This window comes from Abrus precatorius, unplaced genomic scaffold (assembly GCF_003935025.1).
Source record: "Abrus precatorius isolate BTA unplaced genomic scaffold, Abrus_2018 Scaffold2, whole genome shotgun sequence".
NCBI lineage: Eukaryota > Viridiplantae > Streptophyta > Magnoliopsida > Fabales > Fabaceae > Abrus > Abrus precatorius.
In genome coordinates, this window is record NW_020874362.1 from 694,078 (window position 1) to 713,224 (window position 19,147).

Below are 19,147 nucleotides of genomic sequence, written 5' to 3' on the forward strand. Positions count from 1 at the left end.
GAGTGAGTAGTCGCCAAGGTAATTAAGCCCACACTGGACATAGACAAGGTTGCTTTTAAGGGCCAATATAATTATGAGAGTGGTCATATAATAATAAAAGGAAGACATGAAAAGTTTTCCAACTATATGGCTTTCCTTAACTCAGCAGACAAATTGTAATACGATACATGCCATTAAGTCATCAATCAGATCACATAAAGTCATTCTGAGGGAATCTAATTTTGCACCCACTGTCTTTTGTTTGAATTAGGTAAGGGAATATCTGATGCCTTTAGACAAAGTTTAACAAGATAAAGGTGCAAGTAATGATGACCCTGGGCGTGGAGAATCAGTAGCAATGACGTGATCAAGAGAAGAGGATCATTACGGTCAAAGGATAAATTAAAATACATATCTCAGGCCCAGTTCTGCTTAATTGGGACACATACTGAGCTGGGTTTTGTACTTAAGAGGACCAGCAATATTGAAACTAATCATGAATCGTGTCTCCCCCCAATATTGCCTTAATAATTTCACCCTCTCAATCATAACCTTTTTATAGCCTTCTCTTCCGTTTCTATCAATGAATCTTCAAAATCGGGCTGTAAGGATATGGAAATTTAACAGTTCTTCACTAGTAAAATGTAAGTTTAAACTTGCGGATAATATTTAAACCCTCAATTTTACTAGCTAAAACCTTTCTCTCGTATTGTCCATGCATGCAAAAAGAAAAAAAAAAGGATTGAAATTTTACTTGAGAGAAAAAAAAAAAAAAGGACTATGAACTATGCATCTGTCCAAGCAGCAAAAACTGGCATATGAGGCAAAGAAAGTGCAGGCCTCAAATGGGGTGATGGATCCCAAGAATTCATGTTACTATTTGGATTAGTAGCCAATAGTTTGGATGCTGTTGAAGGCATTCCAGAGAGCATTGGCAAGCTTGTTCTATCTGGGCTACCTTCTCTTGAGCTGCTCAAACTTGTGGCCAATGAAGAAGGATTTGATACATGTGTCCTCATCTTACTTGATTCCTCTACTTCTTGATGAAAAATGTTGTCTAAACCCACAACTGAGAAGGACTGGTTGCCTCTCTGAGTCTCAATTCTTGGTGGGTTCTGGAGGTCAAGTTGTTGAGGGGATTGATAGAGAACCATCTTCCACTGATCTGATTGACTCTCACTACTCTTCTGCATTAGAATGGCTTCTTGAGTGTCATCATATGCAGAAGGCTGGTGATCAATATACTGAGTTCCACCATCTGTCTCCTTGTTCCGCCTAGCTAGTTCACTGCTAAGAAGGTTACTACTCGCCATAATTTTCTCTACATCATATTTTGTTATATCAAAGTTGGTCACAGCATTGACTCCCCGGAATTTTATAGCAGCAATATCATAGGCTTCAGCTGCTTCCTCTTGGGTACCTAAATGTTAATTTCAATAAGAAAATTTATTAGCTTTTTGTGCCAATATTTGAGCATATCTTTTTACTTTGCTTAATATCAGTGGAGTAGATTTTTTGGCGGGTCAAACACATTGGAACAGAACATTTTGGTCAAAAACATTAGTTTAGTGCCATCTTGGCTAGAAATATTGGATCAATATTTTTAAGTCAAAAATTAAGATTTTAATTTACGATTATCTATCAGTCTGAATAGCATTAGTAAAAGCTGTCTCTCTGGGACTAGCAGTTGTCTACAATATTAAAGTGGCTCATGATCAGCTTTATCGTGGCTGAAAAGATATGCATACTTAGAGAGCATCAAATATCAAGTTTTCAAAGTCATAAAGCACCTTCTCTGTCGCTTCCTACTATGGAAAACATGGTAATTGGAACATGAACAAATAGAAACATGCCAATAAAGCAAGAAAAATAAAGAACAGTATATTCAGAGGATAAAGAAAAAGAGTTATCCAGAGAGTATGAAAGAACTCACTAAAGGTTCCAAGATATAGATCTTTATTTCCAGCCACCCTACCAATTCGAGCCTGCCACCTTCCATGTTGGTGGTGTCTGCTATCAAGTAAAAGAACATGAGAAATTTCTGTCAGATATAGATAGTTCTAATTAAATTGTAATGGTGTAAAAGTAATTGTTTTTTTAGCCTAAAGGACCTTGTTACTCCTCTGTACATGGAAGCCCCTCTTGAGAATCCACTGCTTTTTCTGAATAGACACAGTTGATAGATGTTATGAACAAGTAAAATGGTGTTGGCTACTTGATTTTTAGTGACAGACAAAAGCAAGGACTTTTACCTTCTTAAATGAGCCACATATTCCTGTCTGGTCATGTTCTTCATTTGCTCAAGTTCGTTTTGATAATTCTCCAACTGTTAGAAGAAGAGAGTGGATAAGTTCAAAAAAATGTTATAAGATCATCATTTCAGTTACAGTTACTGAATTAGACCGCATAACTGGAGGGGAAACTTGAAGAGAAAAGGGAAATAAATTATTAGTTATTACAGGGAAGTTTATGTGAGTGGAGGGACCCCAATACTTGAGTGCGGCCAGATCATAAGCTCTCGCAGCTTTTTCTTCCATATCATAACCCCCTAAAATCAAAAGTTTGGAATGACTTGAATAAACATTAACTTTCCTCTTTTGTTAACATCATAAGCAAAATATTAAATGATATCTATCTTTAACTGCTTGGTTAATCTAAGCTATCGGAATTTCAGCCAGAATTTAAAATAGAAAAATAAAAGATATATAGCACTTAAGAAACCTTACCTAGATAAACTGAAATTCAGTATATTTGAGTGGCATTCCCCGCGAAGCAATGAACCCAAAAAAAAAGAGAAGAGAATAATGAGAAATGGCTAAAAAAAATGTGGATCTTTATTATGAAGAAAACAGTGCAATTCAATAGATATGTTTGACCAAAAAATTGCACAAGAAAAAGAAAAAGTGATGGGGAGTATAACCCCTTTCATACCTTGTCTTCCTTTTCTGCTTTGGCCCTCTTTCTTGCAGCTGTTGTCCCATAGATGAGCTTCATATCTACCAGTCCACCTGTGCCTGATACACAAACACCTTTTAGAAATAAAGAGAAATCGTAAAACAGAAAACATGGAAAAGGAGATAAACAGTTAATGGCTTGAGGATGGTCATCCATGAACTATATTATAGCCTTATTATTTCAAAATACTTAAAAGTTGATGTAAAGTTAGCACAAGTACTCTGGAAGTTTAGAAGAAACAAGAGAACTAACCTTGTTACACCTCTATATTGTGATGTTCTTTGTCCAAAAGTGTCAATGGATTTCCTATGAACAATTTGCTTCTGGTCAACCTTTTCAGGTCCTCTTTTCTTTGTATCCATGGCAACAGAATCAATGACAGCAGGTGATGCACGTTGTGAACTTGTAACACAGCTTGACTGTGAACTAGGACTCATGGACAAGCTTAAAGACTGCAAATCCCCATATGCCATTGATCCAATGGACCCTGATTCACCTCCATTTTCCTCCACAGCAACAATCATCTTTGACTCCTGTGCATGGCTAGCTGCGAAGTTTCTCACCACCCAGCTCTTAAGACCAGGAACTCCATCCTCACCCATGTTTGGGACCTGAACATTGCTATCTGAAGTTTGACTTTGCTTTGACCCCTCTAACATTACATCATGGTTTCTCAAGGTGGAGTAATATGACAAGTGTTGGGCTTGAAGCTCTTGCTGTTGATGTTGTTGTTGTTGGGTGTTAATGTGTTGTTGGACATGGTTTTGGTAACTTGGATTGTTCTGGTCACGGCGTGAGGGTTGGTTGTAAAACAAACTATCTAAGCTAAGAGGCATTGTTTCAGTGGCACTACATTCATAGTGAGGGGTCCCCATCGCTTCCCCTCCTAAGAAATTCTCCAGTTTTGGCGTTGAAGAAGTAGCCATTGCTTCATTAACATAGTTAAAAACACAGTTCAACATTTAATACAGTTCACACACAAACAAAAGTCTCCAAAACAACACAGCAGAATAATAATATAGCAAAACCTTTTGTGCTAACCTTGTGCTTGTGACCTACTCAGAGCGTCCATTCCAAAGAGAGAGCCATCAGATTTGAGAGGCATAATAGGCAGTGCTGAATACAACCCAACATTCTCAGCTTCAAGTCCATAGTAGAAGGCATAGTTATTAAGAGGAGCAGAGTGGTAAAAGCTTGTGGGAACAACTTCAGCAGCAGCAGCAGCAGCAGCAGATGAAGGTTGTGACTGATGAGTGTGTGAAGGAACACCTATATTGATTTGAGGAGAAAGTGAGAAACCCAACCAATTATTTTGATTGTTAACGTCAACAGTGTCATCATTTTCCATGCCCTTCATTTTTTTCTCTCACACAAGACTCCCTCACTCACTCACTCCTTCACCAAAACAAGAGAAAATTGTCTCTAGCCTTGCCACTCCCACCCCACCATTTAGAAGAAATATTTATTGCTAAATAAGTAATTTAGTGTTGGTAGCAGAAGAAGAAGAAGTGACTGGGCCAAATCTAAGGATGAATGTAAACAAATCTATATAGGTCCTGCAACTGCATATCTATAAGCCTTCTTCTCTCTCTCACTGTCTCGGCGTGTATATGTGTGTGTGTATATAAGGGTGTCTCAGTGGACACATTTCTAAAGGGAACAAAGCAAGTTCCTATAAACTAAACAAAAAGAATGTGTTCCAGCAAGCAATGCTAGGCATCCTTCCCGCATTCCATGGGGATCCGTGTATGAGAAAGACCTTCGCTTTTGCTTTATTCTACTCTCCCTCCTTTCCTTTTCTCTTTTATACAAGGCAATGCAAGATTCAAGTGTTCTTACTTACACACTCTAATTTAAAAAAAAAATTATATTAGTTATTGTTATCTAAAAAAGACCTGTGTGATGCATCCAACAACAGGGAATTCAGAGGCCTTATTTTTGTATAGTGGGTGAAAATGCAACTTCAAAGTGTGTGCAACCAAGTCTCTCTCTAAAATTTATTGGTCACAGTGGGTGCACAAATAGTATACTCCTAGTAAGTATATAATAAAGATTGATTTAATTAAATTTGAATGTGATGGAATTTTGCTGTTAGATTTCACGGGGCGTGGACAAAGTGTCCCTCCCTCCAGTCACTTCAAAACAGTTTGCAGATCCTGCTCTGCTATGGACCCCTACAACACTTTGCAACTAGAGGACAGGTATCTGCCACCCATCAGTTATAGGTGTTGGCTCTTACGACGTCGTTTCCTAAGTCCAACTTTGTTGTCCTTCTGCATTTGCATTGCTCTGTGGGCTACTCTCTCCATTTCTCCCTTCATTATACACACAATTACCACTTGGTATAACCATTAACATCACATGCTCCCACTCGCTTTCTTTTTGGGCCTTTGCCCCCTTCTTTCAGTTTGGCTCATCACAATTTTGTTAACTTATTTACCTTCTTTTTATTTTGTTAATCTCATCTTTTAATTTTAAGTTTAAGCATCTAAAATTAGTAAGATTTTATTAAAATAGTTCATTCAATACACGTTTATAATTTCAATATAATAATTATTTTCTTTTTTTAATAAAAATTTACTAATCTTAATTGCTTATAGACTCAGATTAACAAAATGGTTTCTTTTTACCTTACCTGATTACTACTTTTATCAGTTGTTACTCGTTGTTGAAGTTCTATAATTAGGGATTAGGGGGGAAAAAGGTGTCAGAAATGAATACAAGTTTAGTGGCCTTAACAGCTCCAGGGGGACCTATCATTGTTAGATTTAAGAACACAAGGTTCACGATCATGCTGGAATAAGTTTCAGGAATGTTCACACTGCTAATTAGGGATAATGGTGCTTTATAGAGTCAAAGCGTGGGGTGGGAAACGGAACAAAACACTAGAAAGGGAAAAATATGATATACGAAGTGATCTAATATGGCCCAATGCTACTTGGGTTACCATGATTGACTATACCACTCATCTAGCATCTAGAATTAGAGAACTTTTGGTTGCGATAAATGGAATAATAATCTAAAATTATTGAGGTGCAAGGTCTTTTTTTATTTGCTTTAGGTATGGCCCTGATTGTAGTCAATCAATACTTGCATCAAGACAAAAAGTGAGAGGTGAAGTCACTAACATTCTTCAACAGGGAAACTAGCAAGTGGATAATCTTATTCGCCATGTAAGAGCACACTCTTAAATTTAACAACCACCCCAGCTTTCACTTCATCTTTTATTATCATTTTCTCTCCTTCAGTTGTGATTTGTCATGACTCATCTTCAACATATATAAAGCAGTCCCTGTATAGTGTACACATCCCAACATGGATTTTTTTTGTTGGTTTCCTATTGAAAATAGAGAACGGATTTTATCCAAGAGGGGCTGAGGAAGAATGTGCCATTTTCTGTGGCGCAAATCCAATTAAAAATTTGAACCATTAACATGAAAAGTGAGTGTGCTTATGCTATTGCCATATGCCATATGCGCTTTTATGAGGCAAATAAATAGCAACTTACCACTTTGAAGAGAGAGAACAAGAGGCAAAAATGAAATACGACTAGACTAGAAACTTAAGATAAAGTATGCACTCCTGATGAAGTACATATATTCCTGGTATGATGAAATGAAGGCCCTTAATAAAGATAGGCAGATTTAAATTTATTCTATGTAGTGGAAGGGTGGGACAAGCAATTTCAGCCTCAACAAAACTTACTTTTATGTGCTGCACACATTAACTAAAGCCTTACAAGACATCGTTGGTACAGGACTTGGCAGACATTAAGTGAATTGGTTAATCCCACTACCATAAAGTCTTGCTTTCATAAACTAGAGTAACTTTCACATGAATCACAACAGCCATTAAAAGTAATAGGAAATAGAATGAAATTTTACTCAATAATTTTGTTGTTTTTCTTTGCTGAAATAAAAGAAATAATTTTGTATGTAGTTTGTGTTTAGGTAGTCATATGCAATTTTGATTTTAAGAAATTATAATTTTTAAAAATTATTAATAAAATTTATAGTTTTTAAAAAAAATATTTCAAAAACTTTATAATAGAATTTAATATAAAGTTTTTAACTTGAGACAAAACTTTCATTTTTAATAAAACCTTCTTTTCAATAACAAAAGCCAAAATTACCTCACGCTAACTAAACAAATTTTTTTATTCAAAATCCCATTTACAGCCCCGCCATTCCAAACAAGTACAACGCTTTTGACTTTCAATTTCGTGAAAATATTTACAAGTGAAACTTTTGTTTAACCTGCAAATCTTTTCACCAGACACACACATTGCCATACTATATGCTTGTGAAAAAAATAAATATTTATTTTAATTTTTAAGGTTGCCATTGTTATAATTTTATAAAAAGTTTACTCTTGCTAGTTACAATTTATAAAATGCCAAGCATAGTCATGTGCTTCAATCACTTTTTATGAAAAATATTGTAAAAAATAAAGTAAAAAGAAGTTAAAATAATTTTTTAAAGTCAGAATTAAAGTAAAGATTATGTAAAGTTAAAATATAGAATGGCTGTTACAGTTTGAAAAACTAAAATGGTGTTTATTCCTTGCATAATATTCTCCATGATCCAACAAAATTGAACTCCTTTTCGAACAGTTTATGACGTAAACCATGGTCGCATTTCTCTCTGACCCCACTTGAGAAGCAACTCAGTAGTCCTGGCCACTATGGCTTAGAGAGAGAGAGAGAGAGGGAAGGCCCGTTAAAAAAAAGGCTTTAAATATAGATTCCGTTTGATCACTATAATCATTAGTTTGCATGCAAATTTGCGTGACCAATTTCATGGAGACAGGAATTCTAGAGCGCATGATGTTGTTTGAGAAAAGAGATGGAAAACGGAGTTTGGCAGTGAAAGAAAGACGTAGCAGCAGACCAGGAGGAATGTTGAGAAATAGAAAGAGACCCTCTTTTTGATTGTTGTAATCATGAGTATGTCCACCCCACCAAGCACTACAGAGTATATAGAGATACCAATTAACATTTTGCCCCAAAATTGAAATACTGAATAAAGGACCTCTAATTTTGCTTTCTTTCCATTTCACTATCCTTTTCATGTGGGTCGACCATGGGGAAGACTAATTCGTACCCCTTTTCTCCTTGTTGCCTTCGAGGCAATGGACCGGCTAATTTGTTAGCAACCTATCAATCATGTATTCTTTTCCTTAATTTTTAAAAATAATCATACTTGTTATTGTTATTAGTTATTAATAAAATCATCTCATTTCATACCTATTTTAATATCAATGTAATCTATAAGAATCTCACTATAATAACTATATCATGCTATTTTACCAGTGTTCTTTCTATTAGAACTATAGATTTATTTTATAGAATTTATGGACATCTTATGAAACTATTTTACAACTTTTGTAAGGTCTTTTTTCCTAATTTTGTAATATTTTTTATATAATTATTAAAATAAACCATTTTTTAACTTATCTTAAAAAAGTTTGGTGATTAAATTTATAATATAAAATACTATTTTAAAAAAATTATTAAATAAGTTCTTAATTAAGTTAATATTTTGGTCACGAAATGATACAAATCCTTAATCAGTGTCCTTGTGATATTATGTGGTCCGTAGCATTTTATGTTAGTAGGGCGTGCTCCATCTTTTCCTTCACTTATTTGATATGATTGCAGGCAACTCTTTCTTGATTTTAGAAGCAACTCTTAAGATTTAAAGGAAAAGTTTTCGTCTGCTCTTTTTCTCCTGGCACCTTTAAGTCCAAGTTTCAATTCCGGTCTCGTCTTTTTTTACTTAGCAGCTTAACATATCTGACAAACTCCAGTACAAGAATAACATTTTATACTCTCCAGCTGAAGATTAAGGTAGCAAAAAAACACTAAATAGACATTAGTGTGACATACATGATATTCTGAGCTTGGAATTGGGCTTGAAATAATAGGAGTATAAAAATCTTATAATAATAATAATAATAATTTCTTGCTACTTCACCCCATCTTTTTATTAAAACAACCATGGAGTCATATATCAAGGAGTAATTCTTGCGTGAGTGCAGTATGTTACTAAACACAACCAATCAAAAGTTTAAGATTGTTAAGACTAGTGTTACAATTATTTTAATAATATTGTAAACCTTTGATTGTAGCTCAAGCAAGAATTGGTTACACAAGATGTCATCGAATCATTAAATCATACAACAGATATTATTCCAATTCCCTAACAAATAAACAGTGGAACACTATTTTGATCACAAACTTATACAGAAATTCCTTAAACCTTTTTGTTGAGGCCAAATCGGTTTGAGAAAAATAGATCACTCACCCACAGGGGAGACCAAGAGAGCAAAGCAAACAAACCAGTCATGTGACCAAAAACAATTTTCTTTGGTGGTTTAGGGCCTAAAACATGTTTAACAACATGTCGAGCAAACACTCTACCATCTGTTGCTTTCTCACCCTGAGAGGCTCTAGCTCTCTCAGCAATCACCTCTTTGAAGTCCTTATAAAGCTTCCACTCACAATTACCCAATCTTTCCAAATTGGCCCTCCCCAAATTTGATCTCACAGACCCTGGCAACACAAGAACCACGTTGATCCCAAAAGGCCTGAGTTCTAGGCGCAAACTGTTTGACATAGCATGCACCGCAGCCTTACTAGAACAATAAGACCCTGCCCATGGAGTGGACAATTTGCCTACAACACTGCCAATATTAACTATGCTCCCACTTCTCCTCATAGCCATGTGAGGCACCACGTGTTGCACCATTCTTAGTTGCCCCAGTGTGTTAATTTCCCAAGCCTTTCTAATTGTATCCAGTGGCAACTCAGCCAATGGCCCTGTGCTACCTATTCCAGCGTTATTAATCAGAATATCTATGCGGCCACATTTTGATATAACATTGTCCACAGCTGAAGTCACACTTTGATCACTAGACACATCAAGCTCAAGTGTCTCTATGTTATCTGACTCTAAATCTGACATGTCTTGCATCCTCCTTGAGATGTCAGAGGCAAACACGTGGCAATTTTTCTCCGCAAACGCCTTGCAATATTCATAGCCAATGCCACCTTTGGCACAGCCAGTCACTAGAACGATTTTGCGGTCACTCATTCTTGTGTTTTCGATTGTTGAATATTATTTGGGTTCTCGTCCTCTTATATGGATGGAATCAGATAGAATAATAACAAGGATACTAATTTTAATGTCAAACTATGCTATGTTGTTGCTCATTTATTTTTTTGTTACATCATTAGGATAAGGAATATTCTTTGCAACATATGCTTCTTCCATCTGGGATTGATCGTTTGCCGGCTATGCTTGAGTTGTTTTCTTTATGTCTGCAGTATGGGGGAAATTTGGAATTGTATTCTTTATGGCTGCAGTATGATGGGGATGTCATCCTGTCACTTTCTGTTGCACATTTCGCCACAAACGTAGTTCCATATGCACAAGACATTTTTTCATAACAAAATATTCGCAGGATTTCAGCTTTAAATGACAGCCACTGGGGTGTATCTAACAATATGAGAAGCTCTAGTAGTACAAATTTTATTTTCCTCGTATTACAGAATAAACACAATCTTGATCCTTTGCTAGATTAATTAAATATTGCTTTTGAACAAATTTTTCCATTTTTTTGGTATAAGATTTATTAAACTTGTAAAGTGAAACGAGCTATTAGGGATTGACCGTTTACCATAACCCCATGTTGCCCCCCCAAAAATAATTATGTGTTTTTAATGGGGTGAAAACAGTGTCGTTACTTATTAACATTAATTAATTTGTCAAATAAAACTACTTCCAGTATGAAATTGATTGGTATACACGACCACCTTAACCTGAATCTAGTATTGGTTGGTTACAAGTGTAAAAAGTTTGTGATTAATAATGTGAACTTATGAAAATTGCATTTTGGAATTGCAGCCTTTTCAAGTTTGTTAAAAAAGAAAACAAACTCTGATGGGTTAATTTTAAGGGAAGTAAAGAGAAGGGGTTGGTGGGATTGAGATATGTCCAGTGGGAACATGGAATCTAACGAATGGAAGTAAATAAAATTGCCGAAACAAGCAGAAGGAGTCAACAGAAAAGTGAAATTGGATAGCAACTTATCTGATTGCCACCACAGAACCCTGTTAATGCTATAGTGTATGCATGAGAAGAAAAGGTCCTTGCGCACTTTCTCTTTCTGAGGGCAAGTATTTAAGTAACCCTTTCATTGAACCCAATGGCATATTTTCTCTGCATCTCTTAGCCCCATTACTCTTTACTTGCCTTTAGCCCTACGCCCAGTCCATTTCCTCCCTCTGGCATTAATGTTGCATGTCGTACTCTCGGATGAGAATCTCTTTTTATGACTACTTTGCTGACCGCAACATTCAGCATTTCCTTTTCCTTTTTACCCTCATATTACTTCCAAATATCCAAGGAAATTGTACCTTCTACAATCTATAACTTATGGTAAATAAACCCATCCACGGATCCACCACCCTTTTATCCTAGTTTTAACATAGGCAAGACGACCACCTAGTCTACATTACTTCTAGCCCTGCATCCCCGAGACCTATTAGATTTTCTTTCATCAGGAAAGGAAAGCCATAAGATACTCAAGCGTGTATATATATATATATATAAAGATATGATTTTTTACATTAGTCATAAAATTTTTATACTTAATTTTAACTATTTATCTAACTTACATATAATAGCTATATTTTATAATACTATTTAACTTATACTATAAAAGTTTATATTTTACTTATACTATATTTCATATTATATTTATAAATTTTAAAACATTTAAATAAAAGTTATTACTTATTTTTTCCTTAAAATTTTATATATTTTTCTAAATATTTATTTTATATTTATAAAAATATTTTATTTTATTTTAAATTAAAAATATTATTTAAATTACTCTTCTACAGTTTGTACATGTTAAAATTATCCAAAATATTATCTTTTATTGTTATAATTTTATTTTTATTTAATTATATTTCAATTTTTAAAAATAAAATATTGTTACTTATTTTTATAAATATCTATTTTTATATTTATAAAAATTATTTTAAATTTAAGTATTTATTAAGAGTTTTATCTCTTAAATTTATGATTATCAATATATATTAAATATTTTTTACACTAAATAATAAAAATATTACTTTAAATAACTTATATTTTAAATTTATTTAATTTTATTAAATATTTATAATTTTAAACATATTATTTGTAATTACAAAACTATATTAAATTATTATTTAAAATAATTTTATTATATATAATTATTTGTAGAATATAAATTTTTTTTATTATTAAATTATTTGTATATTTTTTATAAAATAAAATACTAATAAATTAATAAGTCATATTATTTGTGTAGGTTTATTACAAAGGCGTTAGCTTGTGTTGTTTGAACCAGAATACCACTAATAGAAAAAGACAAGGTACTAGAAGAGAGAAATAAAATGAGAGTAGTGAAATAATAAATTATAACACATTAAATAAAGTTAGTGGAAGAGAAAAATTGAGTATAAATCAAATAGTATTATAAAATATAACCGTTAAATATAAGTTAGATGAATAATTAAGATATATATATATATATCAGACTTTTATAAAGATTTGTTGAATTATACAAATAAAACCACATATATGAATTATTAAAGTTTAAAAATTAGTGGTAATTTGACCACTGCAAAAAACTAAGTATAATTTATTTTTAATTTTGATTACTTAAATAAGATCTAATAGTTTATATTTATTATTCTAATTCACACGTTAACTAAGTGTAATTATTTGAGTCATTCTCTCTCTCTCTCTGGAGATATAATCCTATCCTAAACTAAACTATTCACGTTCCTAGGACTACATTTTGTCTGAAAGAGACTAAAGAAGTGCATTGCAGGGGAATACCTTTGGAATTTGAATGGACATTTGGTGGGATGGTTGCTAGGGATTTCTTTCAATTAAAAACAGAAAAAGCCAAAGCTTTAGTCCTAGATTGAACTCACTCACAGGTGCCTATCAGCTACAACAAGAAGGCACTGTTATAGTGGATGTATACTTTTTATTTTTTTATGTAATTTTATTTTGTGCTCATAACGCCATATATATGGCATGTTGGAATTTTAGGCTTATCAGTAGATTGACCACCCAACCCAACAGGTTTAGACCCCGTTAACGTACCCCCTGCCGTAATACCCAATGACTTTAGTCATCCGGCTGACAGGCTCATCTTGAGATGCTACGGTTGGAGGTAAAGCCATCATCAAATCGTAAAGATGGTTGGAAAATCAAATTCTACTAATCATTCTGACCAAAACCCTGGTAGATTACAGAGAATATCTTGCATCATAATTCTATTAATATTGCAATACCATAGAAAGAAAAACAAAACAAAACAAAATTGGCACTAGGTGGTTGTTAGAGACGTATAAAAAGAGTATTCATGTCTTCAAATAGTACTTTACTTTTTAGGATAATTAGGTCATGAACTGTTGCTTGGTTTGGAGCTTTTATGATCAATTCGTCAGGAGTTTGCCTTCCTCAATCTTCTAATAAAAAATTTGAATTTCAGCCTAAAATTAGTAAGGTTGTGATGCGTTTTATGCTCCAAACCCAACAGGCTCTCGTGTGAAGAAATATGTCAAAGATGCAATGTAAAATCATTCATATGCTTTTAACTACGATGATCAATCCAATGCTCGAGTAACATGCATGTAGACATCCTACATGAAGCAATAAACAAAAAGGATGTTTCACTTACCCACTTGCCAGTCTTTTGCATTATCCAACCAACTGATCTATTTCCAACCGTTTAGTAAGAATTGTTAAATGAAAAGAATTGAAAGACTCAAATTAACAATACCTTTCCTCATTATTTCTATCAATTAACAGAAACTAAAAGCGAAAATACAGGACATATCAAAGGATGGTCGATCGTGTTTGATTTTTCATAAAAAGTTTGATTTTTCATAAAAACCTCACAATCACAATAAATAAATTAAAAGGCCATATGAACGGAACTTGTATGTGACGGCCCAAAAAATAGAGAGCCCAGCTTAAGGAAAAGTACGTAATATATGGCCAATCACCACCCCTCAAAGTTCCACATATACCTCAACAGAGGAGAGCTTGGGAATTCCCAGATTCAGTGAGAGGTTGTACACACACTACAGTGAGAGAAAAGAACAAGGGGGATGGTAGAAGAGAAAACATGGCTACAATTATATTGTTGTCACTGTTATTTAGAGTCTCGGTAGGTAACACCTAGTTTCCTCGAGTAATATATCTTTAGGCATATACTGATTAAAACTTACATTATAATCATTCATAATGATTAAAATATGAAAAGCTAACATATATTACACTCATCATATCATAATCAAGTTTTGTTGCAACAGAATTGAGTTCCCAGAGAACTATATAAATGACAACATACTTATAGATTGAACTTTATTTGTATATGATGTTTAATCATATCCACAACTTAAGTATGTTGTCATGTATATGATTCACGGAAATCCTAATCTACTATCACGTATCTTCTTAAACGGAACATACCTAATGTTAATACAAATTTAAATTTCATACAGTACAGTATCACGCAACAGGAGCTTTGCAGCAGACATCAAAAACATCATCTAAAGGGGCATGGTCACCTGTCCCTTCGTCCTTCCTTGCATATAGTAGCTGCTTTCCTTTGAACACAAACATCCCTCCCTATAAAAACAAAGGAATTCATCAATTTATGGAATGCAAGTAATATTACTTGCATCGTTTTCACTACCAGATTAACTTATCAACCTGCTGCAGCACACCACTTCTATCGTCAGGAGTGGCTGCAATTGTATAGTTCTTGACAGCTTTCTGCAGAGCATCAAATCTCGAAAACACCTGGGCCTGAAATATCAATTAAAGTTAAAAACATACATTAATCAACATGCATAATTGCAAATCTCTTAGGGAAAAAACACAATTACTTCAGAGAAATCAGAGGTTAAGCTTACACTGACTGGGTTCAAGAAAGTTCGGCCAAAACCATAGTATAGGTTCAAAACATTATATGCCTGAAAGGTGGCGAAATGGGTTAATAAACACATCTGTATTAGAAGATGAGTTCTAGTGCGTGGATATTCAACTAGCAATCCACGTTACCTTGCGGTCAGGATCAGCATAAAGGCAATCCATTGGAAATGGTAACTGAAAACACAACATCAAGTCAAAAAGAAAATATCAGTTGAGATTTAAATGAAATGTCTTCAAAACTCAGATATACTGTGATCCAAATTCTATGCCTGCTCAAGATAAAAATGGTCATTCATATCATACTGATAAAATACTAATAAGAACTTGGGAGAACCACACTACAACAGCTAGCTATTGTAGTTGGAAAGCACAAGGCCTTATAAACCCCACTTCAAAATCCCATACTTCCAATTGGATCCCAACATATACAAACCCATTATCCTCATTTTTGCTAAATGGAACGTGCTCTCTTGTTAATATACCTTTTCTTTATAGAAAAACTATTTTAATATTAAAAATTAACTACCAAAAAAACGATAAGAAAAAACATTAATTTAAAAATGCAACATCGATCTCAATAAAATAGCATTGAAAGATCTCATATCCTAATTATAAAATATAACAAATATGTTATGTGGCTATAGGACAGGTTGGCTACAATAATATCCAAACGTACACCCATTCCCGCAAAATTTTTGTAGGTAATTTACTTAGGCCCGAGTGTGGACCTATTTGATGGGAAAAAACCTTCTCATTACAGGTCAATTTTATGAATATCAATTAGGTCGGGATAAGATTTTCATCTCCAATGTAAAACCTTTATTGAAAATTAGCATTTGTTGATTCGTAGCTGTTACCAGAATCAACCTTTCCAGATGTAATGCCACGCCTAAACTAATAAGGAATGTCCTCTGCAACAAGATAATGATTGTCTAAAAATAACCGCAACAAATATGTACTTTGCTAGGAAGACACTGAAAGGAAACGAGAAAGAACAAAAAAATTACCCGTTCCGCAAGCATACGAGCTTTATTGGGAGTACCAACACCCACTGCAATAAGTTTGACTCCAGTTGAATCAAACCTTTCCTTGGATTCTTTCAAGGCTGAAGCCAATTCCCAGCTTTAGAACAAGAGGATACAAGGTAAAAATTAGAAGAACTGTGCTTGAAACAAGTCTTGACTGATGAGACCAAAAGTGAGGATCAGTTACCTGCACGGGCACCCAAAGTGCCTCAACAGTGCCACCACAGCCACTCCCTGCAAGAATTAAGATTAATCACTCAAGCTTCAAAAAGTCAACGGATAATGCCAAAGTCAACGCCCAAAGTTGGCTTCACCAAAACACGCAATTGAAAATACAAGACACACAATGCAACCAAACACACGTGATGGTTAATCCCAGTTAACAAAATTGGTACTCAAAACATGCATGTATGGTGAACCTAAAGAGACTTATATTATGAAGACAAAGACCAAAGCTTTTGCGCATGAGTATAAGCTATGCTGACCTGGCTCTGATCCCAGAGATCTTTGAACAATACTGGCTCGCCGGAAGCAGTGAAAATGCTAACATCACCGAGATTTTCGGCGTGAGCAGGAGTGTACTCCGAATTGGAAGCCCTAGGAGTTATAGCAGAGTGTCTTAGGGTTACAACCTTTGAGCCCATTGATTTGGGGGAATAATTAACGGGAGCGAAGGGGAAAGTGTGAGAATTTGGGGGTGAGATTGATGGATGGAAAGAAGGTCGCAGAGATTGCAGAGTTGACATGGGTTGGTTCCGAAGGTGTTGACTTTAATTCGAAATGAAGATGAACAGTGAAGTAAATGTTGTGGTCCAAACTGGGGAATGGGCGGATTGTTACTGTAGAATGCCTGTCAGACTAAGCTCAGAACCACAAAAATATTCGTGGCGGGAGTGACTTGCTATTCTCAACGCCATTAATGGCATATACTCCTTTCAGGATTGTTTTTAATTTTATTTTTCTGTAATATTATCTACTTGTGTTTAAAGAAATTGACCTTGATGTAATTATAATCTTTTTAAAATGTGATGAGTCATAGTTGAATGATTGTAAAAGGGAATCTAAACTAATAGTGAATTAAAAGTTTGATTAAAAATATATAATATTTAAATTTAATTTTTTTATTTAAGTGAAAAATTTGACATATTTTATTTATTTAAAACTTATTATTATTATTATTATTATTAGAAAAATTAATATATGGGCTAATAAGTTAGCTAATGGAATTCATATTAATCATATGAATTTTATAAAAGATAATATAATTTTTTTGTTCTTTCTTTTTTTGTCTTATTGGCAAGAATGTTTATGCACAAATATTAGCATAATAAAGTAGTATATTATCTACCAATGGAGGTTTATTTGATTCAATATTACTTAAACAAAGTCTTAAGTTTAAATTTTTGTATATGCAAAAAAATTTTCTAATGATAGACTCACTCACTACAACCATCCATCCAATGATAAGTATATTGTCTTATTTCAACTCATTAAAATTAGTATATATCAATGCTCATGAAAGTGGAAAGGATCAAGTAATATCATTATAACTTATACTTATGTTTAAATTATTTAATAATTTTTTATTGAATAATTTAATCTCAAAATTAATTGTTAGATTAAAATTTTTAATTATATAATTATATATGTAAAAATTAAAATTAATTTAAAATTACTTAATACTCTATTCATTAAAAATTAAAATTAATGTAATATATACTTTAAAAATTTATAAAAATAAGATCATTTGATAAAAATATTATAAATGTTCGATTTTGAAAAAATTTGACACAAATAATTCATGCAATATATAATTATAATCAATAGCTGGATCAATGAAAATTATTTTTTAATATTATGTTATTAACGTTGTAAAAGTGAATGTATTTATAATTTGATTTCTCCCTCGTAATATATTATAATATTATACTATATAAATTAATATTATATAATATCATTATGAATTAATATATTACAAATATTATAGAATAATATTAAATAAATTAATTTTATAAAAAATAAAGTAATTATAGTATTTTTAATATATTTAACAAAAAAATATATTTTATGTATGAAGTACATGGAAACTATTAATATAATATTTATTTTCATGCAAGTATTCATTGTGAATATACCTTGCAAATATTCATAAATACGAGTATTTTTTACATTTATCTATTTTTATAGATTGGTTAGATAGTTTTATTTTTTTTTTGGTTTTAATAATTAATAGTTAAGAATGATAGTGATGAGCTTAAGATAAAAATAAAATAAAAACAAAAACTATGTAAATCATGATTTCCTTTTCTTTTTTCTCTTTGCAAATGGCTCATCCTATTTTATTTATATGATATTAAAGTCTATCAATTTAATAGTTTATCACCTCCTTTTTTGACTTCTTAATCATGTCTTTGTACAATTAACATTTGTCAATCTCATAACTATTTGTTATTCATTCCATAATCTTCATTTATAAAAAAAAGCAAAAAAGAAAAAAAATAAACTAAATTTTACGTATAAATAGTTTATACAATTCTCAAGGTGACAACACTAAGAATAACATGAGAAGTAAAAGTAAAGATTGGAACATTTAAATTAAATATAAAATTTTTTTAAGTACATTGAAATTTGTTAATATATTGCAACCACAAACTTTAGTTTAAAAAGAAAATTCTGATTGAAAGCAATGATGAATGTTTTTATTAAAAGAAATTGTAATATATGTTCTAATTTTGATTGATCAAATTGATTGTTTGTACACAAAGAAATATCAATAACATAAGATACAAAATGAAATTAACTTAACTATTGTAACTATTAACTACTAACAAAAAATATTAAACTTAAAAATAGAGAGACAATAAAGCTTTATGTAGTACAACTATTTAAGTCAATACTTTATGTATTATCTAATGTTTGTTGGAGTGTATGTTGATCAATTCTAGTTGGATTTGAAGATAAGAGAAAGGAAAAGAATTAAGAGTTTTTGATTATTTCATCTGTCAATTATTTTTAAGAAGAAACAAATTATAAGTGAAATACTTTTTATTGTAATTTTTCTTTGACAAAAATGACAAACTATATCAAGATGCTTTGTCCTCCTATCATAAAACACTAAGTAATCTACTATATGCCTAGGAAAATATAGTATCCTTTGAGAGATATTTTCAATTGGCATAA

The 19,147-nt window shown here is 32.7% G+C and overlaps 3 protein-coding genes across 3 annotated transcripts; all 3 read right to left on the bottom strand.

The window, feature by feature from the left end:
- Positions 1–425: 425 nt before the first annotated feature.
- LOC113858776 (AP2-like ethylene-responsive transcription factor ANT) lies at positions 426–4,516 on the bottom strand. The gene is made up of 9 exons (XM_027491529.1): positions 3,976–4,516; positions 3,748–3,862; positions 3,187–3,705; positions 2,911–2,993; positions 2,439–2,527; positions 2,232–2,305; positions 2,091–2,141; positions 1,913–1,992; positions 426–1,399 (listed from the first exon to the last, which is right to left on the bottom strand). The coding sequence occupies exons 1-9, from the start codon at positions 4,289–4,291 to the stop codon at positions 765–767; spliced, it is 1,962 nt and encodes a 653-aa protein (XP_027347330.1). The 5' UTR covers positions 4,292–4,516; the 3' UTR covers positions 426–764.
- A 4,672-nt stretch (positions 4,517–9,188) lies between these two features.
- LOC113858114 (short-chain dehydrogenase cctT-like) lies at positions 9,189–10,028 on the bottom strand. The gene has a single exon (XM_027490587.1). The coding sequence runs from the start codon at positions 10,026–10,028 to the stop codon at positions 9,189–9,191; it is 840 nt and encodes a 279-aa protein (XP_027346388.1).
- Positions 10,029–14,120: 4,092 nt separating this feature from the next.
- Positions 14,121–16,887, bottom strand: LOC113858306 (thioredoxin-like protein AAED1, chloroplastic). The gene is made up of 7 exons (XM_027490878.1): positions 16,453–16,887; positions 16,155–16,201; positions 15,950–16,064; positions 15,072–15,116; positions 14,924–14,983; positions 14,721–14,816; positions 14,121–14,636 (listed from the first exon to the last, which is right to left on the bottom strand). Exons 1-7 carry the CDS (start codon positions 16,711–16,713, stop codon positions 14,517–14,519), a joined length of 744 nt encoding a protein of 247 aa, XP_027346679.1. The 5' UTR covers positions 16,714–16,887; the 3' UTR covers positions 14,121–14,516.
- Positions 16,888–19,147: the final 2,260 nt, after the last annotated feature.

Excerpts from the sequence above, each read along its gene's own strand:
- LOC113858776 (XM_027491529.1), bottom strand. The coding sequence starts at position 4,291 with ATGAAGGGCATGGAAAATGATGACACTGTTGACGTTAACAATCAAAAT. Across the intron at positions 2,994-3,186 it reads CAATATAGAGGTGTAACAAG|GCACAGGTGGACTGGTAGAT; the intron begins GTTAGTTCTCTT and ends TTTGTGTATCAG. Across the intron at positions 2,142-2,231 it reads TATGTGGCTCATTTAAGAAG|AAAAAGCAGTGGATTCTCAA; the intron begins GTAAAAGTCCTT and ends GTGTCTATTCAG.
- LOC113858114 (XM_027490587.1), bottom strand. The coding sequence starts at position 10,028 with ATGAGTGACCGCAAAATCGTTCTAGTGACTGGCTGTGCCAAAGGTGGC.
- LOC113858306 (XM_027490878.1), bottom strand. The coding sequence starts at position 16,713 with ATGTCAACTCTGCAATCTCTGCGACCTTCTTTCCATCCATCAATCTCA. Across the intron at positions 14,984-15,071 it reads ATGCTGATCCTGACCGCAAG|GCATATAATGTTTTGAACCT; the intron begins GTAACGTGGATT and ends GCCACCTTTCAG. Across the intron at positions 14,637-14,720 it reads GAAGTGGTGTGCTGCAGCAG|GGAGGGATGTTTGTGTTCAA; the intron begins GTTGATAAGTTA and ends TTGTTTTTATAG.